Here is a 15,164-nt window from a genome sequence, read left to right on the forward strand (position 1 = left end):
CCCCTCAAATATTACTTATGTGACCCCCCCCCCCCCCATCCCCGTCCCGTGTTTTGTCCACTAGTGCTATATACACACTAGCCGCAAAGAATTTTAGACGGATGTTGCTTCAAGACGTTGTATATATTTGTGAAAATTCCAAATGTCATCGTGCATGGCAGCCACTGAAATGTAACTTATGTGAGTTTGGCAACGCCCAGTAAATTAAATATAAAAATTATCACCTTGAAAATAAGCATTTATGATGTTTCTGTCGTGCAGATTAAGACATGCACCATCAGTTATTTTCTGAAATCTTTTATTAGGTCTTGCGTATGCTATGTAAATAATAATACGGCAGTGTACCGCCGCTGGGGCACGCGTCGGTGTTCCAATCACATTCACTATACACTGAACTCTGGCTCACAGCCATGCAACTACAAAGTGTCAGACACACATTACCGATATTATCCTCAGCAAGATTCCTAGCAAGATTCCTAGCCTAGTCTTAGTACTCTGGTGTACCATCACACGTTCATATACGTACATCATCAGCCTACTGCCGCTTTGAATTGAGGTTTTCTAGCAATGCGCTACATTCAATAAGGTAATTAATCCTGGCCTTATCCAACGACGCCGTGAAATCGGAGTGGTGGCTTTCATTAAGGTTAAAACTAATAGTGGATGCACGATTCACAACACGATCAGAGTAACGTGGCAACCGTTCTGAAAACGTTCTACAAACATTTAACGTCATGTTAGCATAATTAATAAATATAATAATGATAATTAAAAATAATCCAGCTGTGCTGTGCTAGCTTAGCTAGTGGCACTAATAACATAGTCATAATCTGGCTATGTTAGTGTAAACTGAACTTTACAACAGTAAAACTACACATAAAGAAGCCCTTATAAAAATTAATAACCCAGACGAGGGATTTTTGTCTAAAATATCTTCACACACGATACAGCCCAGTCAGACATGTTGATACCCCAGCAATGACATAAATCATTACCGTTAGATACAAGCTAATCTATTATACTAATACAGCCACAAACGTATCCAACTTTATCTAGGAGCATGCAGCCGCATGGTCCGACCTTCTGGTGACCCTGAGAATCATGAGAATCTGCACTGTGTACATACGTAAGGAACACGTACAGCATTTAAGTATGCTGACACATCCTTTTAACAGCATTCTTGAAGTGGAGAACAGTAGGGACCAAGGGTTCTAGGAGCCATTTTGAATAAGTGTTGTATCCTTAAAGTGATTAAGTCACCGTAAATAGTGAAAATGAAAATAAAAATTCCACTTTTTCACAAAATATAAGTAATTCTGTTCACTTTTTATGGTTAAATTGCTGCATTATACTTCCTATTTTACTATATTGTTCGATGTGAACATACACTCGTGATTCATACATAGCCCATAGCAAGCAATTAATGTCAGGAACATTATATCAAATCGTCCAGGTTACATGTAACACACTGACAGTACAGAATGCCATAGAAATTATACGATTTAAGGAGCATAAACCTTCTTCAACCAAATTTAGCTTTTGAAATTTCACTGTGACATTGTAGCATCATACATCCAGGCATGTATAGATTCTACTAGCAAACCCGGCAGTCAAATTCTTTCCAACAGTAAACAAATCCATGTTTAACCCTCCTCTTGAGGGCTCAAAAGGTAATCCGACAACTTACTCTTCGCATGTCCAGTGAAAGTACATTTCATGGGTCTGTTTCAATAAAGCCATAAAAATGTAGCTCACCACTGAACACACAAAAAGTTTTTCATCGCTCCGTCCAGAACCATGTCCTCAGAAAATGTCTAAAATCTGGCCCTGTGCCCCATGTGACCTTTGACCTGTGACCTCAATTTCGGCACAGTGATGCTTTTCCTACCATGATGCTAATACACCGACCATCACGAGACCTAGGTCGGAGCCGTTTAGATTTGTGCCGCAATCTGGCCATTTCGCTCGCTATACCTTAAGTTAAGGAGGGAATGTTCCCCCTTCTTTTACACCTCTTGACCTTTGACCTTTGACCCCCAGCTTCGCCATCCCAACTCGTTTTCGGATTACCCCCCCACGTCCCGAATATCATGACCGTACGTCGAGCGGTTAAGATTTGTGTCCAACTGTTGACGGACGGACGGACAATCGTGCGATTCTACAAGCTGCACCTGACTACGTCAGATGAGCTAAAAATAAGGCAAATCCATCTTTTCCTGGATCACTTCAGATAACTGTACATCATAACAGCCATAGGCCAGCTGGTTATTTATACACCATCACAATATTCCGATTATTTCAACATTATAACAATACTCCGATTATCTCAACATTATAACGATACTCCGATTATTGCAACATCACAATAATATTCCGATTAACATGCCCAATTACAAACTGTTCAGCAATGGTCTTCAAAACATTGACCATGTCTGCAACTGTGATGTCCTGCTTCTATCTGCCTGGGAAGATGGTTGAAGGGAGCTCTATCCACCTGACTGGGAACACGATTGTTTGCATCCGAAAAACTAAGCTTGCGATTGGATATCGTTGTTGGCTAGCCAGTTGGTGTCACTGCAAACATAAATGTTAACACGTTAAATCAATTTACTCTAGATCTTTTACTGAAATCTATTAAAGTATGTGTCGCGTGTTGTCATACACAATGTAATAACGATGATGCAACTATCATACCACATATTACAGTGTTCGAAATAAAGGGAAAAATTTGCTTGTCCGACGGTCAAGCTACAAGATAGTTTTGCTTGTCCTGCAAAATTTTGGCTGTGCAGGAACATTTCCCTGCACTAGTGCAATACTAAGCCATAGCAGAGCAATGGAAGCAATCCTGGGCACCATTGCAAAATGTTAAATGTAGAATAAAAGTGGATTAAATAAAATAAACGTCTATATTTATTCTAACCACACAATAAAGATGTAAAGTTACACAAATACCTCGTTTTATTAGCTGTGGGAAGAGCGCCAATACAACCGGAAGTGACGAATTTCGTCAGGTTGTATCTAAAAGACGAATCGAAAATACGAAACCGGACTACAAAAATGGCGGCGGCCAGCGATGGTAGAAAATGATGAAAATTGCTCTAAAAAGTTGCTCTAAAAAGCTGCTTGTCCAGCGGACAAGCTACTGGACAGGTCTACTTGTCCTCCGTGGAAATGGACAAGTGAGGACAAACGGATAGCCGTTATTTCGAACACTGTATTAGTGTGTGTTTACTGTTTAGCCAGTGTTCTATCGTAGTTCACCTTGGATCGATACATCCAGGATATGTTGGAGCGTAACCTGGGCTAATATGAGTGCAATACTCTTTTTGAACCCTTTTATACAAAATTCATGTGCTTTTGATCATATCGATATCGATGCATTAACTTACTCTTCAATGATGGATTCATTTAAGCGACACTCCATGTCCCAGTCTTCGCCATTGTCGTGAACATGGAGTTGGATGTCAGGTTGGCTGTGTTGCATGTCTCCAGGGGATCTCTCCCCTTTTACAGCCGCTGCAAGCCATGTATATTATTATCAATGTTAACAGCATACACGTGCAACGATAACAAACAGACACACATCTTCTGATTCTCTGTTCATTTTTTTACAAATTATTGGCGATTTTTTAGCGATAATATATATCTCATAAACGAGAGAATCTAGAACACAAACATACAAACAATGGAGGCATGTTCTGCTCTCCCATTCACAAAACTAATCGATCCAGTAATCGAAGAATACTGATTGTGTTATTGATGATTACTAATCGATCATTAGTAATAATCACTAATCAATCATTAGTAATAATCACTAATCAATCATTAGTGATGATTACTGGTCATTAGCTATGAATAATGATTGATGATTGACATACCCAGATGCTGGATTTGTCCATCGAGTTGACCCGTGAGAATTCGCTTCAGTGCCGGCATCGGCCTCCGCTCACAGTTCCAGAAGTCTTCCTTTCGTCCTGAGAGTCAACAAAAACTAACTAATTACCTAATTACCTAATTAACTGCAATCGAATCGAATCAAAAACGAGCACAGAAGACGAGCAACTGACAGTGAACTTGTTGGTTCTGCACGCTTACTGGCAGGGACGATGAGAGAACATTCACCCGTCACGTACCACCCTAACCGCATAAACATGGTCGACATACAGAGTATAGAACTAACAACCGCCTTAAAGGACATTGTTGGCATCTCCCTTGATTGATCACGATATGCTGGTTTACGTTAAGGTCGGATCATCCGAATAAGCGTCACGGCGATCCTCACTCTCTTTTCGTCACTTATTTTAATAAATTACTCGTTCGTCACGTTAAGACACGGTGCTCGCACCTCGGTGACGTTTTCTTTTGAAGGTCGTCGCACCCGACCTGACGCCGTCCACTAACTCCCGCACGCTGTCCTTGAGGTCGTCGTCGGCAACGTCTATGGCGCCCTCTAGGATGAGTCTCATCTCGCGCCTAGTGAGAAATGGCTTCTCTACAAAGGCCAGCTTGTGCTTCAGCGCGCTGACCTGCTCCTGTGTATAACAGCCAAAACTCGTGTTGTCAACAAAATGGACACCCAGTCTATAAATATAAAGGATGCAATTTGGGGTTTAAGAGAATTTATAAGAGAATATACTATATATATACAGGGTTTCTTCTGAGGGAAAATTAGACAAAGGAGTTAATGGCCAGTTTGGGAAAAAAACGCGCATGATGGATTCAAATACAGGATGTATTGATATACTTATAGGTATATAGATACAGGATATACATGAACATTTTGACAACGGCAGTGTGCCACTGTGCCTCTTATGTATAAGAAACCCTGATATATAAGAGAATTTAAATCAGTTCGACAACCTAAGAGAAGACTTCTGAGAACTGGTCATAAACAAACGGCCAATTCTCCACGATAGCAGAGCGAGTTCGAAACGTGGCGAGAAATCGCAACGAGGAAAATAATATTCACGGCGGATCTATCGACTTCTCCACATGACCGAATCTCGAATGCTATCCTTATTAAAATTATAATTAAATTTCAATATGATAATTAAAGTTATGATTAAATTTATATCCAAGTAATCGCCGTGCGAACGAGCCCCGCGACCTCGTGACCTTCACGCCGCCTTTGCTGACCTCGCCTGCGACGCTCCTGCCGCGCGGCTCCGTCGTGCAGCCGCCCGGTTGGATCGACGCGTAAACGTTCTGCACACAGGTTTTCTGGAAGCGCGGCAGCAGCGATTCGTCCATCTCCCTGCAGGTGGAGCCACAGGCGTATTAAACGACAGTATTACTCTTGTCTTACGTGACATCTATTGTTCATCACGAACAGCGTGATACTGATATAATAGCGAGTACGATCAGCTATATCGATCCACGATCAGCGTGATTAATCGATCACATTATCCAGCGTGATTAACGATCAGCGATCAGCGTGATCTTAATGATACACCATCAGCGTGATTAATCATCAACGGAGCAAGCGTGATTAATCGATCACGATCCTAAGCGTGATACGATTAATGCGATGCACGATCAGCGTGATTAATCGATCACGATCAGCGTGATTAATCGATCACGATCAGCGTGATTAATCGATATGTCAGCGTGATTAATCGATCTGCATAATCCATCCGACTCAGCGTGATTAATCGATCACGATCAGCGTGATTAATCGATCACGATCAGCGTGATTAATCGATCACGATCAGCGTGATTAATCGATCACGATCAGCGTGATTAATCGATGCAACGCATCAGCGTGATTAATCGATCAACGAATCAGCGTGATTAATCTATCACGATCTCTCATCAGTGATCAACTGAGTGCAATCGATGAAGCAACAGTGACTACAATTACGATAACTATAAGATTAATGAAATGCATTACAACGATGAATAACTGTAATAATAATAATGATAACAAGTGCTGCAGAGCGTCTGGGCTCATCTGAGGTCTGTTGCTACGGTTATAAACGTAACATTTAAGTCGTGCGTAGTGCACCTTGTTAGGCAGATATGCGGATACCGCAGTTGTGCGTACACCTCATTTCGAGCAACCTTCTGCAATTCTGCATACCATCCTAAGTCCCATTGGTTGATACCAAATCGGGTGCTAAAGGCCCGCTTATGTCGGCCTTGAACGCCCTAGTCGCCGACAGAGATTAATATAGTACGTCGGGAAAACCTGGCCAGAATCGCGATAAAGACATGCGGCCGACCAAACTCGACATGAGTTCTCTTACGAATCCGAAAATACGCGTCGCCGACTGCGATCGCAGGAATAGACATGCTTCTATTTTCTATGCGGCTGTCGCGACCAAATCGTGAGTGCAGCCATACCCGCAGCGTATCGGTCACATGAATCTTATCAAAATCAACGTGATTAATAAAATGGGCAGGCCTCACAGCACGCCTCAGCAGTGAGTACAAGTGAGCGGATTATTGCACAAACCCTTATTCTCAAGTAGTGTATTAAGTTTTCCGTATATCAGCATTGAAAAAATTCCTGGCACATGATGATAACGAGTGTTCAGAAAATGAGCAAGAATTTACGAAGTTACATGATGTTTACGTGTAAGCGCCATTTTGTTAGTCACTGTACATGACTCCTTTATGTAGACCTATAGCTGAGTCCCGGCGTCAAGCGTTGCTCTGTTTGTGCTAAAGAACTGCTTGTGCTAGTAACAAATACTGACGGCCGCGAACCCGTCTACGTTTTGCGCAGGAACGCTACGATCTGATCGCGCCTGTGCCAGCGTATCACTTACAATTCGACATGAGTGTGGCTACGGCTGCTAATCGCGGGCTAAATGTGTCACCGATAGTCAAATCGACTAGGCTCGACCGTAGCGGGCCTTAAAACTCGCTTTTTTATGGGGCATTGTGACTGCTTAACCCTTACCCCTATTAAAACAAAACAACAAAAAAACTTGCCTGTAAAACTTATTTGTTGTTACTAAATTGTTGTAACCATAAATCATGATAATATTTGCGTTAATTGGGAAAAATAGTTAAATGGATAAGAAGATAGAAAAATACAGAAAACAGGTAAAGTAATAAAAAAATCAGATGGGTTATTGCGATCCAACGACCTTTGAGCCATGACGCCTGGTGTATTGCGTTCGGCTATCCAGGCCTTATTGGATTTCTACGATGTATGGATGTGACATGAATATGACAACACTGTGACGTCCCCTTGAGGCAGTTCAGGAATCCATGTTTAACGCCTCCTCTGAGGGTCAAAGAGGTTATCGACACTTACTCCTTTCGCAGACGTCAAGTGATGAAGCACATTCATGGTCCTTTCAATAAGGTGATAAATAATGGTAGCGTCAGCGCTGAAACATAATAAAGTATTTCACTGCTGCCATTAGGCCATGTCCTCAGAAAATGTCTGGAATGCTGACCTTTCCCCCTCTGCCGCTTTGACCCTGTGACCTCCAATTTCGCACATCGGTGATGGGTTTCCTTGCCCATCCCGCAATACACCGCAATATTAGGCGTAGGTACGAAGCGTTAATATTTTGCCGCATTTCGTAATTTCCTCCTTTACCTTAATTAAGGGGAAATATTCCCCTCCATTTTACACATCTTGACCTTTGACGCCTTGAACCCCCAAATCTCGTGCATCCTGAGGCCTTTTCACGATCCACCCCGACGTCCCGAATATCGTGACCGCTACGTCGAGCCGGTTAAGATTTGTGGCGCAATCTGTTGACGGACGGTACGCACGCACGAGACAGCACGCACCACAAGCACGCACGCACGACACGCACGCACCACGCACGCCGCCACGCCGGAACGACGCACGACTGCACGAGCACGCACGCGACGCACGCCAACTGACGCACGCACACGCACGCACGCCCTACGCACGCACGCACGCCACGCACGCCACGCACGCACGCACGCACGCACGCACAGCACGATCATGCGATTCTACAAAGCTGCACCTGACTACGTCAGATGAGCTAATAATAACGATGACAGATTATCAAATTCTGATTGATCCCAATCATCACTATCTGTACTCACAGTTTGAGCTCCTCGTACAACTTTGGCAACACAAGCACGTCTGCCGACGCATACTCGATCATCTGGCGGGTCAGTGGTCGATGGCACCAGTACCTAGCAATGGAGTACACAGCTCACATAACAACGACCATCCACGAAAATTGCACGAACGGCGATGCAATTTTTGTATGACATCAGTGCGAAATGAGAGCTTTGCGAAAAACGAGATCATCGCGAAAAAGTAAGAAAGCATCACGCGAAACAAGAGAGCACCGTCAAAAGCAAGAAAGCATCACGCGAAACAAGAGAGCATCACTAAAAACGGGACAGCGTATCGACAAAACGAGAGAGCATCGCAAAAAACCAGAGTGCATCGCAATATAAACAGAGTGTCGAGAAAACGACAGAGGGTAGAGAAAAACCAGAGAGCGTCGAGCAAAAAACAAGGGAGCGTTCGCGTCACGCACCTCTTGTTGCGTTTCATCAGCAGCTTGACGACGTCCTTGGATCCGTTGTGAGCAGCGCCGTACTCCACGCACAGGTTGCCGAGCGATATACGAGGCTGCTCGTTGGCGGGCTCCCCGCCGCACTGCTCCTGCACGAGCGCGTACGCCACCTAGCGAGGAAAATCCACAGTGAATTTGCGGCCGGCTGTGTGACATCAAGCAAGAGAAATATGTGGCATAAACGCGGCAGGGTGTACGCCACCTAGCAAGAGAAATATGCGGCATATACACGGCAGGGTGTACGCCACCTAGCGAGAGAAATATGTGGCATATACGCGGCAGGCTATACGACACCTAGCAAGAGAAATACAGACCTGCCAACCTGTGATTCATGAAAATAGTAAGGATTTTCTTTTCTTGCAGCAGGCGGCCATTTTGTTTGTATGTTATGCGCGCAATGAATGATGGGACTAACTCTAGATAACGCGAGAACAATGTGAACGTGTGATCCAATATGGCTGCGCCCACAATCGCCAGATATTTCTCGGCTCACAAGTCGTAAAATTTTTTTAAGTTTTTCAGTTTGATCGTACATTCATAGAAACATCATGGAATTCGTAAGGAATACGAAAAAATCGTAAGGGTTGGCAGGTCTGGAAATATGCGGCATAAACGCGGCAGGGTGTACGCCACCTAGCAAAAGAAATATGCAGCATATATGCGGCAGGCTATACGCCACCTAGCGAGAGAAATATGCGGCATATACGCGACAGGCTATGCGCCACCTAGCGAGAGAAATTCACAGTCAATTCGTATCAGGCTGTGGGCCACGTAGCAAGAGAAATCCGCAGAAAATTTGTGGCAGGCTATACGCCAACTAGCGAGGGAAACCTGCGGTTATTTTGCATCCGGCTGTGTGCGACGTAGCGCGAGAAATCTGTGTAAGCACACATGCAGCGAGATAAAGTACCTGCGTGTCAAAGACATTCTTGAGTTCGATGCCAAATTGGTAATAGAGGGCAGCACTATCGCACCTACAGTCGTGGAATATCTGAAAAAGGAAATTAGGGCAGACAACAGTTGAAATAGACCCGCATTTCTATACCAAATACTTTGTTTCGTGTTTCTTCCTACTGTACTTAACCACAATCTGACACAATCATTACTATTAAACCACTTGAGTGGAAATATTACTGACATCTATAATAATACAAAAATATCACATACAAAAAGCGATATTCTAAGATAATCCATTTATAAACAAAAACCGGTGAACACGGTTAATGGTACGAAATACATTGAAAAACAATCTCAATGCCCAGCTACTTCGTGAAAAAATAGCTAGCTACCACATAAAAAAAATTGTTAAAATTTAAATTCAATGAAAAATTTAGTCAGCTAATATGGAAAAAAGTGTGACGAGACTTGAAAATGACCTTGACTGTGTCCTGCGAGCTCAAGATCGAACTTAGACTGCTCTTCATCACGAGGTCCTTGTTTGCCTGGATGTCAAACAGGAACACCCTGCCATCTAAGGTACCGATCTGCAGGAGCGTCATCATGCACTCTACCCTGAGATTCAATCCTTCTGCATCCACAGCCAGAACCTAGGCAGTACCAAAAAACGTGTTGTTTTGCAATAGCCGAAAAGATATAGAGAGGGGCATGCTAATACTACTGCATACGCCATACTTTTCGCGTACAGGAATACTTTTCGCGGGTATTCAGACTTGACGGAGCAATTTCGGCGAAGTGGTTAATTTCGCGATGCGGTGACATTCCCGACTCAGTGAAGAACGCAGCAACATTGTATTTTCGGCTGTGTGTGTTATTTTCGCGGTCGCGGCGGAAAGCATTCACGAAATTCTCAGCGAAAATTAAACCACCGCGAATATACAGCGTATACAGTAGATGCCTGGATAGAATGGACAGAGTCCAGTAGGAGTGCCAGAAGATGTCTGGCTGCATCGTTTACACAGCCAGACTTTGAATGTCCTGTCATGACGGCATTGTAAGATACATGAGAATCATCAAAAAAATGAAGATAATGTGTAAAAAAGCAGGTTATATTATGTATGAATATAATATACGGCCATAATGGAATACACAAATTGGGAGCTTGCCTTTTCCTTTTCAAGTTCAGCGACAGCCGCCCGCGCAGCGCCCAGCCGTGTTACTATAACAGGTTTCTGTGCAGTCGTGCCATCTGCTATCTCCTCACCAGAAGCCACTGCAATAATAATATAATTAATAATAATAATAATAATAACTATGTAGCACTCGGAGAAGGCACAGACCATCCGGCCAGGCAGCTGAATTCTCCTCAATGTGAATTTTTTTCATTAATTAATTAATTAATTAAGTTGAAAAATTAATTAAAAAAAAATTGGATCCGGATTAGTGCGAGCGTTGCAGGTGGGGCGGAAGGAGCTGTGTTTGCCGCCTTAAGCCTGTGGTTGCGTATTTGTAAGTCTAACAGGCCAGCGCACCTAGAGGAAGTGAACTGAAACGTGCATGGTAACAAACACACAACCCACAAACACACAATAACCAACACTCAAGACAGACACGCCGGTGAAAACATAACCTCCACCAAGCCCCTGGCGGAGGTAATAATAGTATTAGTAGTAGTAGTAGGATGTAGAATTTTTCAAAATTCACACGATGAGAGGCTGTGAAAGGGGTGACTGTGACCCTACTGCCGTAATGATGGTGGGTCTACCTCACAGTCTCGCACATGTTCACACATTTTCCTACATCAACCCAGGTTTAGACAGTAGGTGGTAGATACAGTATAAAGGGAGTAGCTAACTCATTCTACCTGAGCCACGTGCGATTTGTGTTCTGGGCAGTTCACTGCGAGCTGTTTGCCATTGGCTATTGACCACATGATAGTATTTATATTGATCTGGAAATAACTAATTCCACAGAAAACCAGTTCCCATTAAGTATAGGGGCTGCTGTGTGGCATGGCCTTTGTTTTGTGATTGTAACCAGGTCAGCTGGCTATGCATGCCAAGCATATAGACTGTAGACACACCCACACCTACCCCCCTAGCCTGCATATTCCTGCTTGTGATAAATAAATCATGTATGAAGATCAGGGTTTGTAAACACAACCACAGCAGTCTACAGATGCGGCATCCTCCCGTATGCCTGTAATCCGCAGTGCTAACAATGCCCATGTAAACATTTCGCTTACTTAGCTACCTGTCAATAACGCATAGGCGAGGGTCTGTGTGCACGCTACTACGTATGCTGCATTGCGGTGCTGTGTGTATGCTGATACCTGTTTGCTATTGAAGTTTATTACTGCTTACCGCTTGCAACCTGACACCAGTCTGGAGCTTTGTTCAAAGACTTCGACGTCACTGTCCTCGGCGAGTCGGTGGTTCTTGTGGCGCCCTCCAGCACACAGCCGCTGTCGTCGCATTTCTCCGGGCAGAGAGATGTAGCCGTAGACTCCCCAGTAGGGGTATTTTTAGGTGTGTCCCCCCTACCTTGAGGTTTTTTGCCTGTGAATTGCCGATGGAGTAAGGACATGGAGTTAGGAGTCTGTCTCTCGACTTGCCAAATTCGCAACCGGTTCCTGCTTATCAACTTTTCTTCATAGAACGGACCTCTAAACACCGCGTATGAGAAACTCTACCACCTTTTTATCAACGGTCTTTGAGAAAACGTTAATTATAAGACTACTGATGTTGAGACTAATTTTGTTTTTGACAATGGGTCCCAGTGTTGGAAACAGCAGTGTGTGTGTCCCACTCCGGGACCAGCAATTTTATAATTCTACATCTTTTCGAAATCAGGACTGGCTCGGTCTTCCAAGTTATATTTCCAGGTTATTTCCAACTGTCCGAACGTCCCCCCGGGTTCTCACACCTCTCGGCGCCAGACTGATGTTGCCATCGTGTATCCTCACGCCCCGCATCGCCTCGGCTAACTTCAGCATCTCCGCGGGGTTGCGACAGTGCTTCTCGCATATGGTGCGGCCGAAGCGGTGGTTGGCGTGGCCGTGTAGCTGGACACTGGTCAGGCTGCCGCGACTCCGCAGGACGCTTGCGATGTAGCGTTGCACCTTCGCGAAGCCGCCGTCATCATCGACGTCGTCGTCGTCCTGACAACAGTAGAGTCAGATAGGGTCGCCATGGCTCTACCTGTGAACCCCTTCGCTACCGCTACCGGGCTGTGCGAACAACGTAGCTCTACCTGTGTAGCCTTCACTACTGCTACCGGGCTGTGCGAACAACGTAGCTCTACCTGTGTAGCCTTCACTACTGCTACCGGGCTGTGCGAACAAAGCGAGTAAGCTCTACCTGTGTAGCGCTTCACTAGCTGCTACGGCTGGGCTGTGCGACCACGTAGGCTCTACGTGCTGTGAGCCTTGCACTACTGCTAACCGGGCGTGCGAAGCAAACGTAGCTGCTTACCTGTGTACCTTCACTACTTGCTTACCCGGCTGTGCGAAGCTAACCCTGGCTCTAGCCTGTGTAGGCCGCGTCCTGACAACAGTAGAGTCAGATAGGGTCGCCATGGCTCTACCTGTGTAGCCCTTCGCTCCCCATAGGGGGCTGTGTGCGAACAACAAAGCTCTAACCATATTATAGCCCTTTGCTCCTCATAAGGGGCTGTTGAAAGTCTTGCGTCTAAGCTCGACTGCACTTCTTTTACAGTGCAATTTTAAACGTGTTATATGAAATTTTGTGTATTCTGCGAGAATTTCTATGCATCCATACGCCATCAACGTATTGTAAACAAGTCTTTGGAATTAAATGCTGTAATGATTTCCAAAGGTTTCAAATTAATGAATAAATAAATTCATATACCAATACACAAATATATAAATAAATAAATATATACCTCCTCCACTTGTGTTGGTGCTGCGCTTGCAGAATCAACAGGATCTGTCTCCTGTTTATCTGGAAGATCTTGGTTCTGTTTTTTCACTCTGGACCTTTTATGTCGCCTCCCTCTCTTTCGTTGGAATCCAGGATCTGTGGTGTTTGTCTTCAGATAGCCAGCGCATCCCTCACCGCTCGATAGTGCTGCAGGTGTGAATTAGAACAATCATATTATAATGCAATCAAAGAATGCATATATATAGGATATAATCAAACTTTGTCCATGCATGATTAGGGTTAACCAGTGTAACATCTGTTTTGTACGTGTTACATGGATTAGTCAGTGGAGCTAGACTGGTAGTTGTTTTAGCCATAGTCTAGCTAGACAGAGCATCGCTCAACAAGATGCGCGGCTACGTTGATGTATTAGGGAGAATGGCAGACGTGGTTGGGTTAGACAGATTAGAGGGTCATTGTGAAATGGGGGGTAGGACGTAGTCTGTGAGAACGGGTACATGTGCGTGGAGAATGTGGTTTGTAGGAGTTTTAGGGGAATATAGAGACGGAGATGGGAGGATTCTGGTTCTGGGCGCGGAAGGAGGCACACGCGCGTATGCGCGTGTGCGCGCGTTCTTTGTCTCTTTGTGCGATGTGACGACACTGTGTATGCGTTATTAAATATTATTCCGGTTACTACAACAAGTTTGGATTTATAGCATCATTCCTGTTTACACCAGCCTAACCACATGGACTGAGTTAGGATTAGGTTAGTGGTCGCAGTTAGAGTGATAATAATGTATTTTGTATAATGTATTTAACTATTAACATGCATTTTGAAAAATAATATGGATTAAGGAATCTAAAGCCAACCTGAGCCCAGGAATACACTATTTTTTCTTTCTATATGGACACTGAAAAGGAAGTGTTCACCATTCGGGAATGCTGTAACCTCGATCACATTTAGATTTCATACCTTTTTCCGGAATTTCGCTATCATCACACTCTTGCCTGGCGAGGTTCGGCGGTGTGTCGACAATGCAATTTTCCAACCCTGGAACTGGGTTGTCCTCCTGCAGTGCATTCCTTTTTTTGCGGTTATAGACTGGTTCGCATGACATCGATTTGCAACCTGACACTTGCATACTCCTGCCATCAGTCGAACTCGACAAATTCTTCCTGTTTTCACGTTGGAACGTGTTCGTAAATTCACTATGTACGGTCGAGTTGGCGACGATATCGAGACCATTCCACTTACATCTGCAGCAACTCATGCTAACTTGTGTGGACCTGTTTTTGTAGTGCTTACCACCTCTCTCTTGTATAACTTTATCGATCCCAACCTGAAAGCGATCTCCAGAGTTCGTCATTACCGTATCTATATAGTATCATCACACGTCTAGCAGGCGACTCTAGACTCTAGAGTAGAGTGTTAGACGGTTCACGTATCATGTGTCGCACAGTAGTGTGTAGACGAGTCGTTGGATGAATCGATTACATGAGTAACCCTACAACAAAACAACATCCCAGTCATAGAAATATATAGATATATATAATCTATACAATAGCTGGCCCAAGCCTAGTTTAGCACCCCAGATTAGTTTAGCACATAGCTACCCAGGTCCTATGAGTATGAGTATGAGTATGATGGGATAACGTTGAACTTCAACTTGATGGCCCTGCTAATGTCAGTGTCACTGTCACTGTGAGTGGCAGGGTAACCAGATGTCCGTATTTTGCCCATGTGTCCCGCGTCCCGTACCGATCCTTCCCGGGACACATGTTTGTCCTGAAATTTTTAACATTTTTAACAAAATACATCAAACAAGTGCTGCATAGCGACAGCGCTCATCTAACGTCT

The 15,164-nt window shown here is 44.1% G+C and overlaps 1 protein-coding gene across 1 annotated transcript in view; it reads right to left on the bottom strand.

Moving 5' to 3' along the window:
- Positions 1–2,123: 2,123 nt before the first annotated feature.
- The window catches only part of LOC106816686, a 14,589-nt gene continuing 1,548 nt past the window's right edge, over positions 2,124–15,164 (bottom strand). The window contains exons 2-15 of the mRNA XM_014821307.1: positions 14,280–14,811; positions 13,326–13,510; positions 12,348–12,582; positions 11,786–11,980; positions 10,589–10,695; positions 9,902–10,072; positions 9,436–9,516; positions 8,487–8,635; positions 8,041–8,133; positions 5,140–5,257; positions 4,349–4,535; positions 3,882–3,977; positions 3,393–3,519; positions 2,124–2,574 (exon numbers count right to left, since the gene is read on the bottom strand). Coding sequence (XP_014676793.1) covers positions 2,529–2,574; positions 3,393–3,519; positions 3,882–3,977; positions 4,349–4,535; positions 5,140–5,257; positions 8,041–8,133; positions 8,487–8,635; positions 9,436–9,516; positions 9,902–10,072; positions 10,589–10,695; positions 11,786–11,980; positions 12,348–12,582; positions 13,326–13,510; positions 14,280–14,673 — 2,184 coding nt within the window. The 5' untranslated portion in view covers positions 14,674–14,811 and the 3' untranslated portion in view covers positions 2,124–2,528. The remainder of the gene's footprint in view (positions 2,575–3,392; positions 3,520–3,881; positions 3,978–4,348; positions 4,536–5,139; positions 5,258–8,040; positions 8,134–8,486; positions 8,636–9,435; positions 9,517–9,901; positions 10,073–10,588; positions 10,696–11,785; positions 11,981–12,347; positions 12,583–13,325; positions 13,511–14,279; positions 14,812–15,164) is intronic.

The sequence above is a fragment of the Priapulus caudatus genome, unplaced genomic scaffold, assembly GCF_000485595.1.
Source record: "Priapulus caudatus unplaced genomic scaffold, Priapulus_caudatus-5.0.1 Scaffold1453, whole genome shotgun sequence".
Taxonomy (NCBI): Eukaryota; Metazoa; Priapulida; class Priapulimorpha; order Priapulimorphida; family Priapulidae; genus Priapulus; species Priapulus caudatus.